Here is a 22,435-nt window from a genome sequence, read left to right on the forward strand (position 1 = left end):
TTGGAGTTTGTTGATGGAAGCTGCAGGGTCAGGCAAGTAACCCAACGGAGCAGTCTTGGCTGCAGGAAATGCAATAACCTGTTGGTGAACTTTGCTCAATGTCATCTTGGAAGGTTTAAGTGGTGATCTTGATTCTTGATTCTTGATCTGATGAGAAAGAGAGAGAGATAGAGAGAATATTGTGAGTAATGGTTGATGATGAAACCGTGTTGGTGGGAAGGTATTTAAAGGGGAAGACAAAGAGACAAGAGGCAGTTGTATCAGAGCTCTGAGACTTGAAGACCTTTGTGGTAAAAGGGATGAGTCATGGATGGATCATCAAGCCACATAGATAAAGCTACTTTCTTGAATTAAGGGCATATGCTCTGTTTGGCCTCTTTTTATTTCTGTGGAAAATAATCATATACTATATAAGTAAAGGAGAAAACACATAATTAAATAGAGATTTTGCAACCACCAGATCTGTGTTAGGGACATAATCTTTGTCTAAAGTAATTTCAGTAACTGATGAAATGTTTTATGCTTTTGCTCTTAGTTTCCAAATAACAAAACAACTTATGAGGCATAAAAGGGCTCTATGGATCTAATCTAATTCACATGTTTCAATTCTTTTGATTTCGAAATTTAGAAGATGCTATTTACAAACTGATGATCCATTAATCTCCTTAAGTATGCTAAAGTTAGAGGTATTAGAGATGCCCAAAAAATAAATAAATAAAAACAGAGAACGTTAAAGTAAATAAAGAGAAGACGATCACACGGAATGACGTTAGACTCCGACAAAGCTTTATTACCTACAAGTTGGCAAAATATAGCAAGCTTTATTTATTTATTTTCTCTTCTTTTTTAGCCTGATTTTAAGTTTTAACAGATATGTATAAATGTATAGAAGATAAGATATGTTTCCTAGTTAATTGGAACATGCATGAAACAAGAAGAAATCAAAATCAGATTGTACGTAACACTTTTTGAATCGGTGAGAGCAAATTGAGTCACACAGAAGGAGACATCGTGGCTTTGGAAGCTTTCTACGTTGGCATTGTGCACTTTCTCTAGTCTTTATACATAATACATGCAACTTGTACTGTTGTACACACGTTACTTGTTTTGGTTGATGCTATTAATTATGGCTATGCAAAAAGAAAGAAAAACAAAGAGAGACAATTTAAATGTTATGTGACATGTTACTAGAATCCGTTAAGCGAAAATTGTGGAAGCTTAATTAGAGATAATGAATGAGCTTTACTATCGATAATTGTTAGTGTAAATGATGTAAAGTATCTACGTGCATGGCAGGGCCAACCCATTTAGATGCACCGTGCACGAATCACGAATGAATGTCTGGAATCGTCTAGTGACCGACCAATATATATTTCTTTTAGGCTAAGGAAAAATGTTTTCTCACGTCATATTTCTTACCTTTTTTAATTTTCAATTGATATGCTTTTCGTTTATGTCACACACGTCGGAAAAGTTTAACGATTAAATTAGAGGATAAAGTATTTAATTACAGCTTTGTATTTGATCCGTCATGCCCTAGGCCTACTGATATGAACTCTTCTTCTTTCTTTTTCCTTTTTTCTAATTTATAATTTCTTTTGACCAGTCGACCATTTCCCCCACAAAGATTTTGTTTTCTATCCATTCATGCGTCGACATACATATTTTTAAACATTGTTCGTATAATATACTCAAAATATCTTATCCGACTTAGGACATGGACCCCAAATAAGATTAGTACAATAAAGCTTGAATAGTCTCTGACGGTAGAAATTTATATGATACTATATTAAGCAAAAAAGAATAATGAACGACAAAATAACAAATACTATTAAATTTTGACATTGTAATTTAAGAGTGAGTGATACCATCTTTTGTTAGAATAATTCTATTGTTTCTCTGAATTCAATATCTTTATAACAACTACCGACTTAATCATTCATGTCTTAACAACTAAAAGAATCATTCCTTTCATTAATGCATGTACCTATATATATTGTTTTTGTTGTTGTTAAAGACATAATGTATGTACCTATTTATAATCACCTACATTGTCGACAAAATGTTATCATGCATACGTATATTATATATATATATATATATACATTGCACACACACACACACATATACACCATGTTCATATCACATGGGTGACGAATTGATGAAGCAACATCTATACTATATGGTGGAATGGATCTCCTTTTTGAGATCTTATTTAACTATTTGTTTTGCTTCTTTATTGCTTTGTATATTTTTTTTTTCAAATCAAATGTAACTCTGATATATATTTCTTATCTTAGCAGGAAATTAAAAGAAATAAAGGCATAAAAGAAAGTCACAATGCCAACGCGGAAAGCTCCAAAGCCACGACTTCCCCTTCTCTGCGCGCATATCTCAATTTGCTCTCGCCGTATTTAAAAAGCGTTACGTAATATTTGATTTTCATTTTTTGTTTCTTGTTTCGTGCATGTTCCAATTAATAAGGAAACATATCTTATGTCCTATACATGTATGTAAAGATATATGTGGAAAATTAAAATCAGGCTAAACAAAGTACGTAGGATAAAAAAAAATGGTTGATGTTGTTTGCCAACTTGTAGGTAAAAAAGCTAGTCGGAGTCCAACGTCAATTAGTATGATCATCTCTTTCTTTCTTTTTCCTTTTTTACTTTGCTTTTGTTTTGGCAATATATCTCTAATATATATAAACTGATTTTATGTTATAAGGATAAATTTATGATGAGTGTAGAGGGTTACGTTGAAAATGGATTGTAACATGTCACCAAATGAGTAATTGTTAACAGACTAATAAATAATGCTTGAGAACAAACTTTAAAACAATCATATAAATAGGAAGATACGCATCATTAATTATACATGATGCGGAAAGACAAATTAAAGCTACGTACCGACATGCTAAAGAACATGTTGAGCTAAAACATTTCATCAGTTATTGAAATTAGTTTCGAAACAATGTCCTAAACACGGACTTGGTACTTGCAAAACCTTTCTTTATATACATCTCTCATTTAACTAGATCAAGATTATTTTTCTCACAGAAAAAGAATAAAAAAGCAAAACAAAGCATATGCTTGGTCTTCTTCTATTTGCTTTTAACCCCAAAGAAGTGGCTTTTTCCCTGTCTTGATGACCAATCTATGACTCAGCCTTTACCACAAAGATCTCGAGTCTCAACGAGTCCCTTTATATACCTTTCCACCAACACGGTTTCGTCATCAACCATCACTCACAATCTCTCTCTCTCTTTCAATAATCAAGAATCACAACTAAACTATCCAAGATGACATGGAGCAGAGTTCATCAACAAGCTATCGCATTTCCTGCAGCCAAGACTGCTACGATAAGTTACTTGCCTGACCCTGCAGCTTCCATCAATAAGCTCCAAGTCCCAACTTCATCAAAGTTTTCTTTTCTAACAAGCAAAGGGAAATCAATTCTGCGAAAGAAGAAAACCGATAGCTTCACGAACGGAGCTAGAGACCAGGACAAGTTAGGACCCAAGCTAAGTGAAACAGTCAAGAGAAAGCTATCCTTGGGAGCTAAGATCCTTCAAATGGGAGGCTTAGAGAAGATCTATAAGCGACTCTTCAAGGTCTGCGATGAAGAGAAGCTTTCCAAGGCGTACCAATGTTACCTATCCACAACCGCAGGTCCCATCTCAGGCCTACTCTTTATCTCATCAAAGAAGATTGCATTCTGCAGCGAAAGATCGATCAAGGTGGCTGCTCCTCAGGGAGATATCTCTAGGGTTCACTACAAAGTCTCAATCCCGTTATCTAAGATCAACGGTGTGAACCAGAGTCAGAACACGAAGAAACCATCTCAGAAGTACCTTGAAGTAGTTACAGTCGATAACTTCGACTTCTGGTTTATGGGATTCGTGAGCTACCGCAAAGCTTTCAACTGCCTTGAGCAAGCGTTAAACGATGATGACCAATAAGATTTTCTTTGAGGAGCTAATTAGTGCAGGTTGAAGAAGAAATATTTCATTTATGTTTTGACCTGTTTCAGTTCAGAGAATGTTAGGAAAAAGCCTAGAAGAGACTGACAATATTGTTTGTACAAACTCATTATGTTTTCCATTGTTGATAAATGAATATATTTAGCTGATCTCATCAGTATTTTCTTATTTCACAGTTCTCTTTTGCACCAAAACATGTCTAAGGAATTGACATAATACTAATAGAAGAAAACTAACCAACGGACCACATATATGTTGTTTATTTTTTTTTGTTCCCAGAGACAGATCAACTCAGAGACATGACTTTGAAATATAACAAAAAAAAACTACCAAGTCTGGATTTTGTGTTTTTTTTTTAATGTTTGAATTTATGAAGTGATAAGCTTCTCGGAGTTAGGAAAAAAAAGTATTATGCTGCAAAATTTAACCAGCCTCTTATATATAATCACTATTTCTTGGCTTACAAGTTACAATGAGACCGTAGCCTTATTCAATAACTTGGAGTCTTGGACTATACAACAAAGTTGAGCGGGAGTTAATTAATTGTTTTTGTGTGGATGAATTATTGTTATTGTTGAGCGGTCGTAACATTATGATTGATTGCTTATTCAAATATTAGATAGTTTTTGTTTTACATCTTCATTGATTTCTTTTTTGTTGAAATGGAAGAAGAAGACGTACACTGCTTTTGGTCATTTATTACTTCACTAAAACCTCTATAAATTAATACTCTATAAATTAATAAATACTATAAATTAATAAATTTTATTAGTCCCAAGTCGGGACAGTATAAAAATTAACAAAATTCGATAAGATAATAAAATAATATTTTTTTTGAAATCCCCATGTAAAATATAGTCCCAATAATATCATAAATTAATAATCATGTAAATATATATATATATATATATATGCTGATATAGTAAAGTATGTTTCTCTTAAACCTTATATATATAAAAAAATTGTTATGTTGTATCTTCAAACTATAATGATATAAAATATTCTATAACATTTCATAAAACAGCTAAAACTTTTTAAAATTTTCAATTTCTAAATATGCATCATTTACATTTTTATAGTTTGATAGACTATTAAAATACGAGAATTGATATTCTTATTCATAAATTTGAATATTTATGTCATATGTATAAGTGAATTTGTCTATAATATTTGTAATTCATTGTCAATAATATTTTTTAATTATTTCAAATTCAATTCCAATACCATAAAATTTACAACATCCAAAATTCTAATCTTATTTTGCAAAAATTGTCTCAATTCATAGTTTTTTAAAAATTAAACAATTAAAAATATACCTATAAATTAATAATTATTAATTTACACTATAAAATAATAATTATTAATTTATAGATAAATTAATATCACTATAAATTAATAAAATGTCTTGGTCCCAACATTATTAATTTATAGAGGTTTTACTGTATACTGGTTTATTCACTTAGCGGAAGGTTAGGGATAATAAATCTGAACTCTTAAATTTTCCAAGATCAAGATTATGAAATGGTCTTATGTACTCATTTATTATATGATCCATCCCATGGCACATTATTTTGTTTTCTATGTATTAGTCTTCTTTTAACATATTGTGGTGCAAAAGAGGACAGTGAATTAGGAAAACAGATGGGATCAGCTAAATATATTCAAATCTCTACGATAGAGAACAAGAGGAATATAAGCAAGAAAAAATAATTAAGTTTGTACAATATTGTAAGTGTTTCCTAACATAATCTGATTGAAGCCGGTTAAAGTGAAATGAAATATTTCATCTAAAACCCGCACTACTTATAGCTCCTCATCAGAGGAAACCAGTGCGGCTTGTCATTGCTCGTATCTCAGAGAAAGCGCTTGCTCGAGGCAGTTGAAAGCTTTTTGGTGGCTCAAGAATCCCATAAACCAGAAGTCAAATCCATCGACCTTGACTACTTCAAGGTACTTCTGAGATGGCTTCTTTGTGTTCTGACTCTGGTTCACTCCATTGATCTTGCACAAGGGGATTGATACTTTGTAATGAACCCTAGTGAGATCTCCCTGAGGAGAAGCCACCTTGATCGATCTCTCGCTGCAGAATGCAATCTTCTTTGATGAGATGAAGAGTAGGCCTGCGATGGGACCTGCGGTTGTTGATAGGTAACATTGGTACGCCTTGAACAGTTTCTCTTCATCGCAGACTTTGAAGAGTCGCTTATAGATCTTCTCTAAACCTCCCATTTGAAGGATCTTAGCTCCCAAGGACAGCTTTCTCTTGACTGTTTCAGTTAGCTTTGGTCCTAACTTGTCCTGTTCTCTAGCACCGTTGGTGAAGCTATCGGTCTTCTTCTTTCGCAGCATCGATTTTCCCTTGTCTGTTGAAAGAGAAACCTTTGAAGAGGTTGGGATTTGGAGTTTGTTGATGGAAGCTGCAGGGTCAGGCAAGTAAAGTGCCGGAGCAGTCTTGGCTGCAGGAAAGGCAATAACTTGTTGGTGAACTTTGCTCAATGTCATCTTGGAAGGTTTAAGTGGTGATCTTGATTCTTGATCTTATGAGAAGGAGAAAGAGAGAGATAGAGAGATTGTGAGTAATGGTTGATGATTAAACCATGTTGGTAGGGAAGGTATTTAAAGGGAAAGACAAAGAGGCAAGAGGCAGTTGTATCAAAGCTCTGAGACTTGAAGACCTTTGTGGTAAAAGGGATGAGTCATGGATGGGTCATCAAGCCACATAGATAAAGCTACTTTCTTGAATTAAGGGCATATGCTCTGTTTGGCCTTTGTTTTTTTCTTTTCTGAGGAAAATAATCATATACTTAAGTAAAGGAGAAAAACACATAATTAAATAGAGATTTTGCAACCACCAAATCCGTGTTAGAGACATAATCTTTGTCTAAAGTAATTTCAGTAACTGATGAAATGTTTATATGTTTTTGCTTTTAGTTTCCAAATAACAAAACAACTTAGTTTCATAATCTTTGTCTAAAGTAATTTCACATGTTTCAGTTCCTTTGATTTATAAATTTAGAAGATGCTATTTACAAACTGATGATCCATTAATCTCCTTAAATATATGCTAAAGTTAGAGGTATTAGAGATGCCCAAAAAATAAATAAATAAAAAAGAGAACATCAAAGTAAATAAAGAAAGACGATCGCACGGAATGACGTTAGACTCCGACAAAGCTTTATTACCGACACAACCACAAGTTGGCAAAATTGCAAGCTTTATTTATTTATTTTTCTCTCTTCTTTTTTGGCCTGATTTTAAGTTTTAACAGATATCTATATATATATAGAAAGATAAGGTATGTTTCCTAGTTAATTGGAACATGCATGAAACAAGAAGAAATCAAAATCAGATTGTACGTAACACTTTTTGAATATCGGTGAGAGCAAATTGAGTCACACAGAAGGAGACATCGTGGCTTTGGAAGCTTTCTACGTTGGCATTGTGCACTTTCTCTAGTCTTTATACATAATACATGCAACTTATACACATGTTACTTGTTTTGGTTGATGCTATTATGGCTATGCAAAAAGAAAGAAAAACAAAAGAGAGACAATAATGTAAATGTTATGTGACATGTTACTAGAATCCGTTAAGCGAAAATTGTGGAAGCTTAATTAGAGATAATGAATGAGCTTTACTATCGAAAATTGTTAGTGTAAATGATGTAAAGTATCTACGTGCATGGCAGGGCCAACCCATTTAGATGCACCGTGCACGGATCACGAATGTCTGGAATCGTCTAGTGACTGACCAATATATATTTCTTCTTTCTTTTTTCCTTGTAACTTTTTTTTTGGTTGACCAATCGACCATTTCCTCTCCCCCCTCCCCTCCCCCACAAAGATTTGTTTCCCTATCCTTTTAATGCATCGACATACATATTGTTAAATATTGTTCGTATAATATACTCAAAATATCTTATCCGACTTAGGACATGAACCCCAAAAAAGATTAATACAATGAAGCTTGAATAGTCTCTGACGGTTGAAATTAATATGATATTAAGCAAAAATGATTGAATAATGAACGACAAAATAACATAATAAATTTTGAAATTGTAATTTAAGAGTGAGTGATACCATCTTTTGTTAGAATAATTATATCATATTGTTTCCCTGAATTTATTATCTTTATAACAACTACCGACTAAATCATTCATGTCTTTTATTTTCCCCCAAGAGTCGATCATTCATGTCCTTTTTCTCCGCCACGAGTCGATCATTCATATGTCTTAACAACTAAACGAATCATTTCTTTCATTAATACATGTACCTATATACTATTCTCTTCTCTATTACTATGTTTTAGAATTTTCACATAATTTAATAAAATATTTAATATCTTGTTATAAGTGTATTTTTTATTTATAATAAAATATTTTTATAATTATTAACCAATAGTAACCCATCAAACTTTTCAATTCTTATTTAATAATTTTTGAAATTTACAATTTTAGCATTAATTGATAAAAATACACAGAAAATCAATCTTTGTGATATAAACAAAATTCTTAAAAAATCATTTTTTATGATATAGAAAGAGTAGTATATTGTTTTTGTTGTTGAAGACATAAAGTATGCACCTATTTATAAAATTACCTACATTGTCGACAAAATGTTATCATGCATACTTATATTTTATAAATATATACATTGCACACTAGCTCACAGACATATATATACCATGTTCATAACACATGGGTGACGAATTGATGAATCAACATCTATACTATATGGTGGAATGGATCTCCTTTTTGAGATCTTATTTAACTATTTGTTTTGCCTCCTTTATTGCTTTGTATAATTTGTTTTTCCAAATCAAATGTAACTCTGATATTTCTCTTAGCATGAAATAAAAGAAATAATTAAAGGCTAAGAAAGTCACAATGCCAACGCGTAAAGCTCCAAAGCCACGACGTCCCCTTCTGCATATCTCAATTTGCTCTCGCCTTATTCAAAAAAGCGTTACGTAATATTTGATTTTCATTTTTTTTGTTTCTTGTTTCGTGCATTTTCCAGTTAATCAGGAAACATATCTTATCTCCTATACATGTATGTAAAGATATATGTGGAAAATAAAAATCAGGCTAAACAAAGTAGGATAAAAAAAAAGGGGTTGATATTGTGTGCCAACTTGTAGGTAAAAAAGCTAGTCGAAGTCCAGTGTCAATCATCTCTTTCTCTCTTTTTTTACTTTGCTTTTGTTTTGGCTATATATCTCTAATATACAAACTGATATTATGTTAAAGAGATTAATTTATGATGAGTGTAGACGGTTTGAAAAATGGATTGTAACATGTCACCAAATGAGTAGTTGTTAACAGACTAATTAATAATGCTTGTGAAACAACGGGGGTGATGAAACGCTGCGTTTTGCTTTGGAGCGACGAAAAAGGCGATTTAAGGTTTTTTGCTTTTTACCCACGTTCCAATGCTGCCGGAGGATTCTCCGCCGCGGCCGCCGGTTCTTTTGAGTCAAGACGATTCGGAGAAGTTGGGAGACACTGTAATGGAAGTTTCAAGATCTTGATAAAAGCTTGATGAAAAAGATAATGGTGAAAAACCTTTATTCAACTTAAGAAAGAAAGATTACATCTACTCTCGTTTTATATAGACAGAAAGCATAAAGCATAAATGATGAGTTGTCATAAACGAAATAAGACTAGTTGCTGAAGGCATCTTGTGATAGGAGACAATCGTAACGGTTGTTCAGCTTGATTTGGGGAGCAGACTTGACCGTGTTGCTCAGCTTGATTTGAGGAACAAACTTAACAGTCCTTGCGTCACAGTTCTGCAGAGATCCTCTGTCTTGATGCAGAGTTTGTGGGACAGACTTGGTGGGCTCTGGTTTGGTCGTAAGGCCCACTTCTCTTCCTTTGTTAAGCTCGACTATAGCAGGCCCATTACTGGTTTGAGTAACACAGAGCAAAACCTCTAATCTAGTTTGTTTTTGTCTCATACACCCCCGCAAACTTGTGTTGGGTGGTAAGCAAACACCAAGTTTGGAACGAAGAGCAAAAAAAGGTTGTTGAGGTAGTGACTTGGTAAACACATCGGCGAGCTGGGAGTGTGCAGAAATGTGTTTAACCACCAATGTGCCAAGGGCAACACGTTCCCTCACATAGTGAAAATCAGTATCAAAATGTTTGGACCGGTTATGAAGAGTGGGATTGGCAGATAGGTATATGGCAGAGAGATTATCACAGAAAAGTTCTGGGGTGTCTGGTTGAGCTATACCCAGATCACGGAGGAGAGATGATATCCACTTCATCTCCGAAGCCACTTCTGACATAGTCCGATACTCTGCTTCAGTAGAAGACTTGGAGACTGTGGGATGGCGCTTAGCAGACCAGGAGATGATATTGGTTCCAAGAAACGTACAGAATCCGCATGTTGAACATATTGTGTCTTTGCAGCCTGCGTAATCACTGTCACTAAAGGCGGTGAGGTTAGAAGCAGAGTTGCTGTACAGATTGATCCCCATTCGAACTGTGCCTTTAACGTATCTAAGTATCCGCTTCAGAAGTTGAAAATCTGACACTGTCGGCTGATGCATCTTTTGACAGACATAGTTAACAGAGAACTGAATGTCTGGACGAGTTAAGGTAAGATATTGAAGCTTTCCTGCTAAGCTCCTAAAATAAGTTGGATCGGAAAACAGCTCATGTTGACCATGTAATTTGTCGAGTTGCAGAGGAAGAGGAGTAGGCATCGGAGAACAATCTTTCATTCCAGCATTAATGAGAAGATCCGTAGCATACTTTTCTTGGCTCAAGAACAATCCATCTCTGTGAAAGTGAGCCTGTACTCCAAGGAAGTAATGCAGAGGACCCAGATCTTTCATCATGAATTCTTTGGCAAAACTGTCAAGAAGGTGTTTGATGAGAGCATCGTTGTTTCCAGTGAGACACATATCATCCACATAAAGCAAGAGATACATTTTGTCTGAACCCTTGCCATACACGAATAGCGATGGATCAGCAAGACTGCAGAAGAAGCCAAAATCGAGCAAAAAGGTACTAAATTTGTCAAACCATGCTCTTGGGGCTTGTTTTAAGCCGTATATAGCTTTGTTGAGCTTGCATACATACTCTGGTTTGCTCTCATCTTCGAATCCTGGAGGTTGTACCATATAAACTGTCTCTTTTAAATCTCCATGGAGGAATGCATTTTTAACATCAAGTTGTTTGATATCCCATTTGTTTACTATCGCATAATGAAGAACTGATCTGATAGTCGCTGTTCTCACCACTGGGCTGTAGGTTTCAACAAAATCAACACCTTCTTCTTGTTCATACCCCTTAGCCACTAACCTAGCTTTAAGTTTATCCAAAGATCCATCAGCACATAGCTTAGTTTTGAAGACCCATCTGCAGCCAAGAGGTTTAATATCTTCTTCTGGAGGGACCAAATCCCATGTATTCGTGACTTTCAGTGTATCATATTCATCGGTCATTGCATTTGTCCATCCTTCATCTTTCAAGGCTGATTGCACTGTCTTTGGTTCAGGATAGTTCTGTTTCACAGTAACTAGAGCATATTTAGGATTTGGCTTTATCACTCATGCTTTCCTTCTTGTAGTCATGGGATGAGTGTTTTGTGTTGAGGAGGTAGAGTCTTCATTGCGTGATAAAGGAGGAAAGTCATCATCGGTAAATAAAGATATCTCATCATCCGTTGTGACTGTCGGCAAGCTTGGAGTTGTAGTGACTTCATTGTTGGGAAACACTGTTGATGGAGCTGAACTAGAGACAACCACTGGACTGTCTGTGGACAGAGGGACGCTGTCGCCAATAGTAACAGGATCAAAGCCTGACGTACGCTTAGGACATCCTTCCACCACAATAGTCAATGGATCACTAGCTTCAGCAGTATCGGATTGTGATGACAATGTGGAAGACTGTTGAGGTGACGACGGTGGTGAAAGACTTTGTCTCCAAGCAGTTGCAAGCGGTGTTGATGATGGAGGCAGAAGATGAGCATAGGAGGAACCAAAAGGAAAGTGAGCTTCATCAAACAGGGCATGTCTGCAGATAAAGACTCTTCCTGTAGGCGGATGATAGCATCAATACCCCTTGTATTTCTCGTTATATCCCAAGAAAACACAGAGAAGGGACTTGGGATCAAACTTGTTCTTAGCATATGGTCTAAGGTATGGGTAACAAGCACAACCAAAGACTCTTAGTGAAGTATAGACATGAGATTTACCCATGAGCATCTCAAATGGACTTTTATGATCAGGTAAAACCGATGAGGGAAGAAGATTTCCCAGAAAACTTGCAGTGTAGAAAGCCTCTACCCAGAGAGAAGAAGGATCTTTACTCTGAAAAAGCATTGACATACCTAACTCAGTGATATGCCTGTGTTTACGCTCAGCTAGACCATTCTGTTCAGGTGTATATGGACAAGAGATGAGTTGTTTTATACCATGACTTGCCAGATGTGTCACCAATTTGTTGTTTGTAAACTCACCCCCTCCATCACACTGAAAGTAAGCAATTTTCTGAGAAAATAAGTTTTCCACCAACTGTTGAAACATGACAAACATTGAGTAGAAGTCTGATTTGGTCTTTAATGGATAAAACCAGACGAATCTTGAGAAATTATCAATAAAGATTTCATAAAACCGAAAGCCCTGTGTAGAAACAACAGGTGCAGGACCCCATAAGTCACAATGAATGCGTTCAAGAGGTCTAGTAGAAACAAATTCTGAAGCAAGAAACGGGAGTTTACATGTCTTTCCCAACTGACAAGCATCACACACAGGAGAGCTTGTTTTATTCATTACTATAGCTTTACTACTTGAAAGAAGCTGGAGAATATCCTTATTAGGGTGACCAAGACGCATGTGCCACACTTCATCACTTGTTGCTTGCTGCCGAGAGGAGTAAAAAGCTTGCAATTGATGATTTTTATGTCTCTGTCTTTATGCTAGGTGCAGCTTTGTCCGCTTGTCCTTCACAAGGACACCATCAGAATCAAATTTGACGGAACAAGGATAATCATCACAGAGTTTTGAAACAGACATAAGAGACTTAGCCATTTGAGGACAGACCAATACATCTTTCAGAGGTAGAAATGTACCTTGAAGAGGAACTGAACCAATGTGAGTGATGGGAAGGAAGTCTCCATTCCCTACCATTACTCTATCATCACCAGTGTAAGGTTGAGCGGACTGGAGAGCTTCCACATTGTTGGTGATGTGTGCAATAACACCCGAGTCTCGATACCACTCATGTCCTGGTGGACCTGATTGATCTGTTATCCTCATAGCCGCTAAAGCATTGTGAAGTTCTTCTGATTGGTAGGCATGATCAAACCGCTTGGAGCAGTTTACTGCAGAGTGACCGTACTTCCCACAGATCTGACAAGTAGGTCGTTCAGAGGAACCGAAGTTTGAAGTGTTGATCTGTTGGTGGAATCCACGACCACGAGTAGAGTAGCCACGTCCTCTGTAACCTCTATTTCTGCCATTATTCTGACCACGTCCTCTGTTGGAGTACTCACGACCAGTGTGAAACGCCAGATGAGGAGAGACTGCAGGTGTCTCAGAATATTTGAGAAGCTTGTTCTCAAAGTTGATCAGCTTGAACTCCACATCTTCAAAGGTTGGTCCTGGGAACTGGTCCATGGAGTTCTCAACATATGTGTCAATAGACTGATATTCTGGACCTAATCCACTTAGAGCACCATAAATTTTCTCCTGATCTGAGACTGGGAAGCCTATGGAGTCTAACTGATCACTAATAGCCTTAATCTCATCTAAATATGCAGCCATGGTTTTTCCTATCTTAGGTACATTGTTTAAACGTCTCTGGAGATCATGTTTTCTAGAGACTGAAACATGATTAAACTTTTTGGCTAGACTTTTCCATACCTCGTGAGACGTGTGGAGGCCGTAGACATTACGGAGTGCTTCTTCTGAGAGAGAGCCGAAGAGCCAAGCAAGAACCAGTTGATCGTTGCGCATCCATGTGTGGAAGTTTGGATTAGGAGCTTCTGAGGTTGTTTCTCCAGATCTGACAGTGACTGTCGAGGGAGGACGTGGAGTTCCACCATTGACATAGCCAAGCAGATTTTGACTTGAGAGAAAGGACTCAAATTGAGTTTTCCAGAGTAGATAGTTGTTTGATGAGAGTTTTAGTGTGACACATTGTGAGATGTTTAGAGAGGAGGCTGAAACAAGTATAGTTGAAAGGGAAGGAGTAGTGACTGAAACAAGAGTAGAAGCAGTAGTTGAGGTAGGAGTTGGTTCGAGAGCCATGATGCTCTGATACCATGAACGATCTTTCAAGATCTTGATAAAAGCTTAATGAAGAAGATAATGGTGAAAAACCTTTATTCAACTTAAGAAAGAAAGATTGCAACTACTCTCGTTTTTATATAGACAGAAAGCATAAAGCATAAATGATGAGTTGTCATAAACGACATAAGACTAGTTGCCGAAGGCATCTTGTGATAGGAGACAATCGTAACGGTTGTTCAGCTTGATTTGGGGAGCAGGCTTGACCGTGTTGCTCAGCTTGATTTGAGGAACAGACTTAACAGTCCTTGCGTCACAGTTCTGCAGAGATCCTCTGTCTTGATGCAGAGTTTGTGGGACAGACTTGGTGGACTCTGGTTTGGTCGTAAGACCCACTTCTCTTCCTTTGTTAAGCTCGACTATAGCAGGCCCATTACTGGTTTGAGTAACACAAAGCAAAACCTCTAATCTAGTTTGGTTTTGTCTCATAAACAGTGTGGAGAATAACAGTGTGGAGAAGGTTCGTGAACAGAGTCCAACGCAGCAGGCTGTTGATGCTGATGGCCTCGTGGGGAAACATGTTACGAGTGCTACGGGGGATGTTCGCGTGATGCCCACCGTAGTGCCCACTACCAAAGAAAAACGTTCATGGGTTTCAATGGTCAAAGATTCAGAGGAGATGACGAAGGTATCTCTGGATATTGAAGAAGTGGATGGTATGCCAACTGTTAGGATACCGGATAGTGTTTTTGACAATGCTCACCCATTGTGGGAAGATTTTCTTGTTGGAAAATTTCTTGCGAAGGCTCCCTTTGTGGGAGGTATTCATGCTCTGGTTAATAAAATTTGGACGTTGGGAGATAAATCGATGAAGATAGATGTCATTGTTGTTGACAATACAACAGTCCGGTTTTGCATCCAAGATGAACGGACATGGATGCGGGTTTTGCGTCGAGGAATGTGGAATTTGTGTGGTGTTCCTGTGGTATTGAGCAAGTGGAGCCCCATTGCAGAATCTGAGCAGGAAGATCTGAAAACATTCCTTTTATGGGTTATCGTAAAGAATGTTCCGACAAGGTATTTCTCCTGGAAGGTTCTGAGAGCCATTACCAGCCCTCTAGGAACCCCAAAGAAACTACATCCGGACACTGTGGCATGTAAATCGTTTGAAGAGGCAAAAGTCTTTGTTGAAGTGGATTTAACAAAAACTTTACCAAAGTTTTTCTCTTTTAAATCTAAGAAAGGTGGTGATACAGTTGTTGAGTTTGTGTACCCTTGGTTACCTCCAAGGTGCTTGACTTGTTCTAAATGGGGTCATATGGAAGCTGACTGTTTGCAACGGAAGAATTCTGCTTTGCCTGTTGTCAATACTACACCTGTTAATCAAGATACTGCAGAAAAACAGAGTCTTGCGGTAGATTTACCAAAAGTGCAGGAGAATAAGGACAAAACACGGGAGACATTGCCGGAGGACCTAGGGCCTGAAGTGGAGGAAATTGATGCAGGTGGACCTGGGGAACAAGGCTGCTGTACCCCAACAAAGGGCATTCGTAGTCCTGCAAAATCACAGGACCTCCGCTATGGCGAGGTGTCACTTATGAGCAACTCTTTCTCTTGTCTTAGTGACAAAGGGTAGCTGGGAGAACCAGTGTTGGAGAATGCAAAAGCAGTAGTTGAGGGTAGAGAGGGGATTCCTATGGAGAAACAAAGTATCAATTGACTGAGGATGGTTTAAAACTCGATCAAGGTACGGGAGTCTTGCGACCATCTCTCCCTCGGGCTTCAAAATAGAGTCATAAGTTTCTTTCAAAAGATACACAACAGGTTTCTAGGATCCCGATTCCTGGGACAATAACAACACGTCAAACCTCCAAAAATCTTTGATGTCTGGTTTCTTTTGGAACATTCGAGGCTTCAATAAAAAAGAAAAGCATAGAGTGGTTCGTGAATGAATAAATCAAGGGATTTTTGATTTTGGATGTTTACTAGAAACAAAAGTGAAGGAGCGTAGAGCGGACAGAGTTGTACGGTCGGTTTTCGCAGACTGGTCACTACATTCAAACTATGATGAGCATCGACTCGGTCACATTTGGCTGGTTTGGAGAAATAATGTGAGAGTCACTCCAATTTATAAAACATCACAATTGATCACAGTTTCGATTCTTATTGATGGAAGACAAGATGAATTTTTTTTGTCTCATTCATCTATGTTGTAGACCGAAAATTTCTTTGGGCTGATCTGCAACACCAGAACGACTCTCCTCTATTTAAAGACAAGGCATGGCTCCTCTGTGGTGATTTTAATGAGATACTTGAGGGTGACGACCATTCATTGATTGGCTCTAATCCATCGGTCTTTTTTGGTATGCGGGATTTTCATGAATTGGTCCGACGTTGTGAACTCACGGATATGAGTTTTCAGGGACCGAGGTTTACATGGTGTAACAAAAGGCAGGATGAGGTCATTTGTAAGAATTGGACAGGATTTTGATAAACAAAACGTGGATTCAACAATACAATCAATCCTACTCAGTCTTTGAGCCTGGTGGTTGTTCAGATCACCTAAGATGTAGATTTTATATCTCCGGAGAAGAGAAGAGGGTAAAAAGACCTTTTAAGTTTGTCAATGCTATCACATATAATCCAGATTACCACACTGACCTTGCACAACAGTGGCGTCAATCTCCTCCTCTTTTCCACTCTACTTCTGCGATGCATCGGTTTTCAAAGAAATTAAAGGACTTAAAACCGCCTTTACGTCTACTCAGAAAGCAGATTGTTGGATGATATGCTCAAATTTACCCTAGAGCTACTCTCTCAAATTAAGAGATCACTGTAGTATTTAGGGATCATATCCACAAGGACTCTAGATCACACAATAGATTTATTAATCTTTTAATTATACTAAACATAAATAAATTGTATTAAAATCAAAAGAGCAAGAAAAGCAATAAAAAGAAGCGTTAATTCAATAAAAGAGAAGATAAGTTCAGGGAAATTCTCAGGAAATTCATAAAAATTAGATAAAACAATTGTTAGGATTTATTAAAAACAATTCTAGAGCTCAAATCACAAAGGTAAAATTAACCAGCTCTCGCTGCGAAAATTATCTAAGTCTAAAAACTAGAATTCCAAATCTCTTTGCAAATCCTAATAATTAAACTAGCATTAAATTCAGGTTTTATAAGTTCACAAAATCCCTAAATCAAATCTCTTTGTAAATAGGTATTTTGCTCATCTAAGATTATTTTAGGAAATTAATAACACTCTCATATCTATCAATTAACCTAAGATCAGATTCTAGGTTGCTCTCGCTACTCTAGAATACACAATAAATCAATTTAGATGAAGAATTCTATCGATATTAACCTAACAATCTGTTAACCTAACAATTCATGAATTCCTTTGAAAACCCTAAACCTAACAAGAGATCTACTCAGACATGATCAATGAAACACAAATCATATTCTGAATAAATTGCATTAAAAGATTAAAAGAAGTAAAAAAGGAGTTCTGAATCTTCTCTCGAAAGAGTCTTGATTCTTCTCTCCAAAAACCCTCTAAAATCTCTCAGGGATTTCTCTCTCAAAAGTTGCAGGAAAAATAAAGGTTAGGTCTAAACAATGACCCAAAAATCCTATTTATATTCCTAAAAACGTCCAGGAACTAATGATGCAAATATGGAAAACTTTGGGGCAGCTTTGTAAATCTTCAAAACTTGTGGGAAAACTTCCAATTCTTCTGTTGGATGATGCATCGATCGACACCATCACTTGCATCGACCGATGCAAGTCTCTGAACTTGTCTCCCAACTTCGTAGCTCAGCATCAATGCTTGATTAAGCTCCAAATCTTCCTATTTAGCTTCATTATGCTCTCATCAATGCTAAATCCTATAAAGACTCAAAAAACTCTAAAAATACCAAAAAGACTCTATAAATAAGACTTATATCATGGCTAAAAACACCTAAAAACCATGATATATCAACTCCTCCAGACTTAGCCTTTGCTTGCCCTCAAGCAAAACATAAACTTAGCCCTGTGAAAGAGGTTTGAAAACGCGGAAACTCATTTTCTTTTTAAAGTAATGTCATGATCATCCAAACCATAATCCATATGCTTAGCAGATAAATCCAAATCAAACCACCATGTACTTCTCCGTTGACTTTCATAGCATCCCAAATTCAAACCAAATTCCACTACTTCCTCCATTAAGCCTTCATCGGTGGGTCTCATCAATTTGATCAATGTCAAGAACCTTCTAGACTAATTCACGTACAATACCATAACAAGCAAGATATAACTTTAACAACATGTAGTACTCTTTCTCTCCCCCAGACTTATTCTATTTAATCTTCCTTAGAGCTTTGCTTTGTTTTTTTTTTTTTTTTTTATCTTCTTCTTTTTTTTTTTCAAAGTTGTAGGCGAACAATGGGGTCATCGGTAATTTACCTACCCCTCGCTTCTAAGCTTTGTGTGATCATTTGACTCAAGAGTAGAATAATGAGGTCACAGGTAATTTACCTACCTCTCTAAACTGATCGAAATCATCTCGTCTTTTATTCTCTCTTTTTTTTTAACAAAGCTCTCAGGAAAAATATTTCAAACTTTAATAAGAGAGAGGAGTACCATTTTATCTTTTCTGAAATCTTACTTGTCAGGTATGAACAATGAGTCAAGCTCTATGAACATCAATCTCCTTGATGAGTTAAAAAAAAAAGCGCAAAAAATACCTTAGGCTTTTATGGATTCTGTTGGAAATTCGGATATCACTGGTTTACTGGTCAGCCATTGAATTTTTCATTAGTCGGATTCTGGATTCAATCTGCAGCATTAATCAATCAAGGCAGTACACTAAAAAGAAAAATCATAGTTCCCAACAAAATTTTGAATCAATAAAACCATTTTTTTTTAAACCCTCAAAAACAAAAATGTAGTTAGTAAATGCCTCCCCCAGACTTAAACAACATTGTCCCCAGTGTTATCAAGTAAGAGATTGACGAAATAAAAATAAACAAAAACAAATAAGTATTGAAATTGTGAACAAAATCATGTTACCAATCTGGATGTTCTGTGTTGACCGATGTTGATGGTGTGTCGGTCGATGCACTCTGTAGATGCAGAGAGTTCGAACATTACTCCTGAGTTAGCTGCGATTAATTTGTGTTCCTCTCATTCTTTGGATGTTAGCACTGCTAAGAATCACTCAAACACAAGATTAAACGCAACATGATAGATAGAAGTTCATAATTCAATACAAATTCAAACTGACTCAAAGCAAAAATAAAAATGACTCAAAGTGGAAAAGAAAAACCTATCAGTGGGTTGCCTCCCACTAAGCGCTTGTTTTCAGTCATTAGTTTGACTGTGTCAGATCTCTGGCATCCGGTGGATCGGAACAACGCAATGAATGCTTCCGAGAAAATGTCCTCTTCATCCAAGGGGGTGTATAAGCTTTAGGTGCATGAGGTCTACCAAGGATATGAGGAACAGGACCAGGGCGGGACTGAGGTATGGGTGGCTTTCTTTTATGTCCAACAAAATCATCAACAGAAGAAACAAGCGCTCTACGATAGTCTCGTGGCTTGGTTAACTGCAAAACAGTTTTTGTACCTTTGAAATTCTTATTGATGAATGGAAAAGGTTTGGGAGAAGAAGATGCATACCTTGGCCTTAGCTGTGGGTTCTTGACTGTGGAATGGTGAGATTTCATCTTAACAACTGGTGTAGGACTTGCAGCTAAGGAATCAACTCGATAATCTTTGGTTTTGGACAAGTCCGGACGTTCGCGTGGAGGTGTGTCGATCGATGCTGAGCCTGCAACTCGTGTTTCTTCAATGATTCTGCAACTTTCCTCAGCAATCCGTGTTTCCATTACAAAAACATCATCCACCAGCAACTTGTCATGGATCAGAACTTCATCATGGTCTCTAGTACTAATTAGATGATCTCCACTCTAATCCTCAAGCTTAACAGCTTGCTTGTTCACTTTCTGAACAGTTTCCAACTCTTTAACATACCCAACAGTAATGTCTCCATAAAGCTCTATGATCGGATTGTCATCAGAAATAACCTCCACAGAAAATGTCTGACCATCAATAGTGGGAACCCTTTTCAGCTTGTCCATCTCAAAGTTCATAACCAAATCTTCTACATTCAAGGTTATGTGTCACTTCTTAACATCAATGATGGCACCAGCTGTAGCCAAGAAAGAGCGTCCTAAGATGAGAGGATCATTAGGCTCTTGGTCATATTTCAGCACCACAAAGTCAGTGGGAATCATGCAATCTCCAATCTTGATTGGAATATCCTCTAAGACACCTCCAGGAATCCTTCTGGACCGATAAGCTAAGATAAGAGAGATCATAGTTGGCTTGAAATCTGTCATCCCAAGTCTCACAGCAACAGAATGTGGCATCAATTTTATACTAGAACCGAGATCACAGAGTGAATGAGCAAACCGTTCTGCAGAGATAGAGCAATCAAGTACGAAACTTTCAGGATCTGGTAACTTCTCAGCAGTCCTGCACTGAATTACTGCACTCACTTCCTTAGAAACAACCACTTGCTGCTTCTTTTCTTTCTTTCTCTGTGGAGGCTGCTTCAACAGAATTGAGCTGAAATCCTTGGTTAGCAAAGCTCCTTCTTCAGGACTCACACCATTGGTGACCATCCTCTTTACATACCGCTTAATACCATGAGAAAACTTGACTGCATCAATCAAAGGTATCTTTATCATCACCTTGTCCATCATAGCCTTGCATCTAGCTTCTTCAATCTCTTGTTTGGACCTTCTTGGCTTAGGAAAAGGAACCTTCGGTTTATAAGCTTGCTCTGAATCAGATGGTGGAACTGAAACTGAAACTGTTCATGGGGCTGTCGATCGACAATGGTGATGCATCGATCGACGCTAGATGGTAGTTGCATCGATCGATGCTGGTGTGTATCGGTCGATGCTGGTTCTACTTTTGTCGTATCATGGTTTTCTCCTTCATTCACCAGAATTGCATTGCAAGCATGCCTTGGATCCGTCTCCGTTCTTCAAGAAAGAATTTCTTCTTATCTTTTAACAGACCCAACAGTCTAAATTACTAGATTTTCCAGCTTCTTGACATGAGTGTTTAATGCATCAAACTCCCCAGTCAGCTCAGTGTAAATAGAATCAATCTTTCCATTGAAGTCTACTGCTAACTTCTGTTGACCTTGAAGAATCTGCTCAATCATTGATTTCATCTTGCTCTCTGAATTGGGTGGGGGGAGGGGTTGGTAAGAAGAAGATCCATAGTTCCTTGTGAAATTGCTGTTTGGATTTCCTGAGAATGAATTTTTCTGACCAAATCTCTGATTTTGATACCCAGCTCCATACACATAGTTGACATCTACTGTAATCTCTGGCTTTGGCTCAAAAGTCTCAACATCTTCAGCAAAATGGACAGATTTCTTTCCTACAAGAAGATTGTGCAATGTATCCAATTTAGCATTCACCGCAGCAAACTGAATTGAATCATTGCCTTCATGTGCTTTTTTCCGCTCTAGGTCCGCATTATTGGTGCTATTGCTTGAGGCTAGCCTTTCTATCAACTGTTCAGCTTCATCTGGGTACCTTGTCTTGAAGTTCCCATCACTAGCAGCATCCAAAGCCATCTCATACCTCCAATCAATACCACTGAAGAAGATACTAATCAATTGCACCTCTGAGAACCCATGATGCAGACAGTCTCTTTGGTATGCTTTGAACCTCACCCAAGCAGCTTTGTAAGATTCAGCTGGTCCTTGTCTAAAGGTGGAGAGCTTAATCCTCAGCTCATCTGACATCGCATCATCATAGAAGTAGTTCAAGAATGCCACTTTGATGTCATGCCAGGTTGTCAGAGATCCCGGTTTGAGTTGTCTTAACCAATGAGAAGCTTCCCCAGCAAGAGAGTAGGGGAAGAGCTTGCAATAGAGATGGTCCTTTGTGACTCCATTAGCCTTGATGCTGGTGACTATATCCTCAAAGTGCTCAATAGGGTCTAGAGGCTTCTCATGTGGTAGGTTCTGGAATGGTCTTTGGCCGACAAGAGCGAAGTAGGCAGGTTTCAACTCAAAATCATTCCTGGAAATGGAGGAGGGACAATTGCGGAGCGGTTCTCATAGAATAAGTCTGGTCTGTTGAAGTCCGCAAGAGTCTTGACAAGCTCTCCATTGTTATCCCGTCTAGGCTGAAGGTTCT

At 37.3% G+C, this 22,435-nt stretch overlaps 4 protein-coding genes across 4 annotated transcripts in view; 2 read left to right on the plus strand and 2 right to left on the minus strand.

Annotated features, from left to right (window-relative positions):
* Positions 1-1,337, plus strand: part of LOC104709310 (F-box/LRR-repeat protein 2-like) — a 4,799-nt gene extending 3,462 nt beyond the window's left edge. The window contains exon 3 of the mRNA XM_010425948.2: positions 1,297-1,337. Within this exon, the coding sequence (XP_010424250.1) occupies positions 1,297-1,337 (41 nt within the window). The remainder of the gene's footprint in view (positions 1-1,296) is intronic.
* LOC104706635 (GEM-like protein 6) lies at positions 3,165-4,150 on the plus strand. The gene has a single exon (XM_019229078.1). It carries the CDS (start codon positions 3,302-3,304, stop codon positions 3,959-3,961), a length of 660 nt encoding a protein of 219 aa, XP_019084623.1. The 5' UTR covers positions 3,165-3,301; the 3' UTR covers positions 3,962-4,150.
* LOC104706636 (putative GEM-like protein 8) lies at positions 5,593-6,596 on the minus strand. The gene has a single exon (XM_010422832.2). The coding sequence runs from the start codon at positions 6,482-6,484 to the stop codon at positions 5,822-5,824; it is 663 nt and encodes a 220-aa protein (XP_010421134.1). The 5' UTR covers positions 6,485-6,596; the 3' UTR covers positions 5,593-5,821.
* LOC104709311 lies at positions 12,908-14,245 on the minus strand. Its single transcript, XM_010425949.1, has one exon. The coding sequence runs from the start codon at positions 14,243-14,245 to the stop codon at positions 12,908-12,910; it is 1,338 nt and encodes a 445-aa protein (XP_010424251.1).

Source organism: Camelina sativa, chromosome 8, assembly GCF_000633955.1.
Source record: "Camelina sativa cultivar DH55 chromosome 8, Cs, whole genome shotgun sequence".
Taxonomy (NCBI): Eukaryota; Viridiplantae; Streptophyta; class Magnoliopsida; order Brassicales; family Brassicaceae; genus Camelina; species Camelina sativa.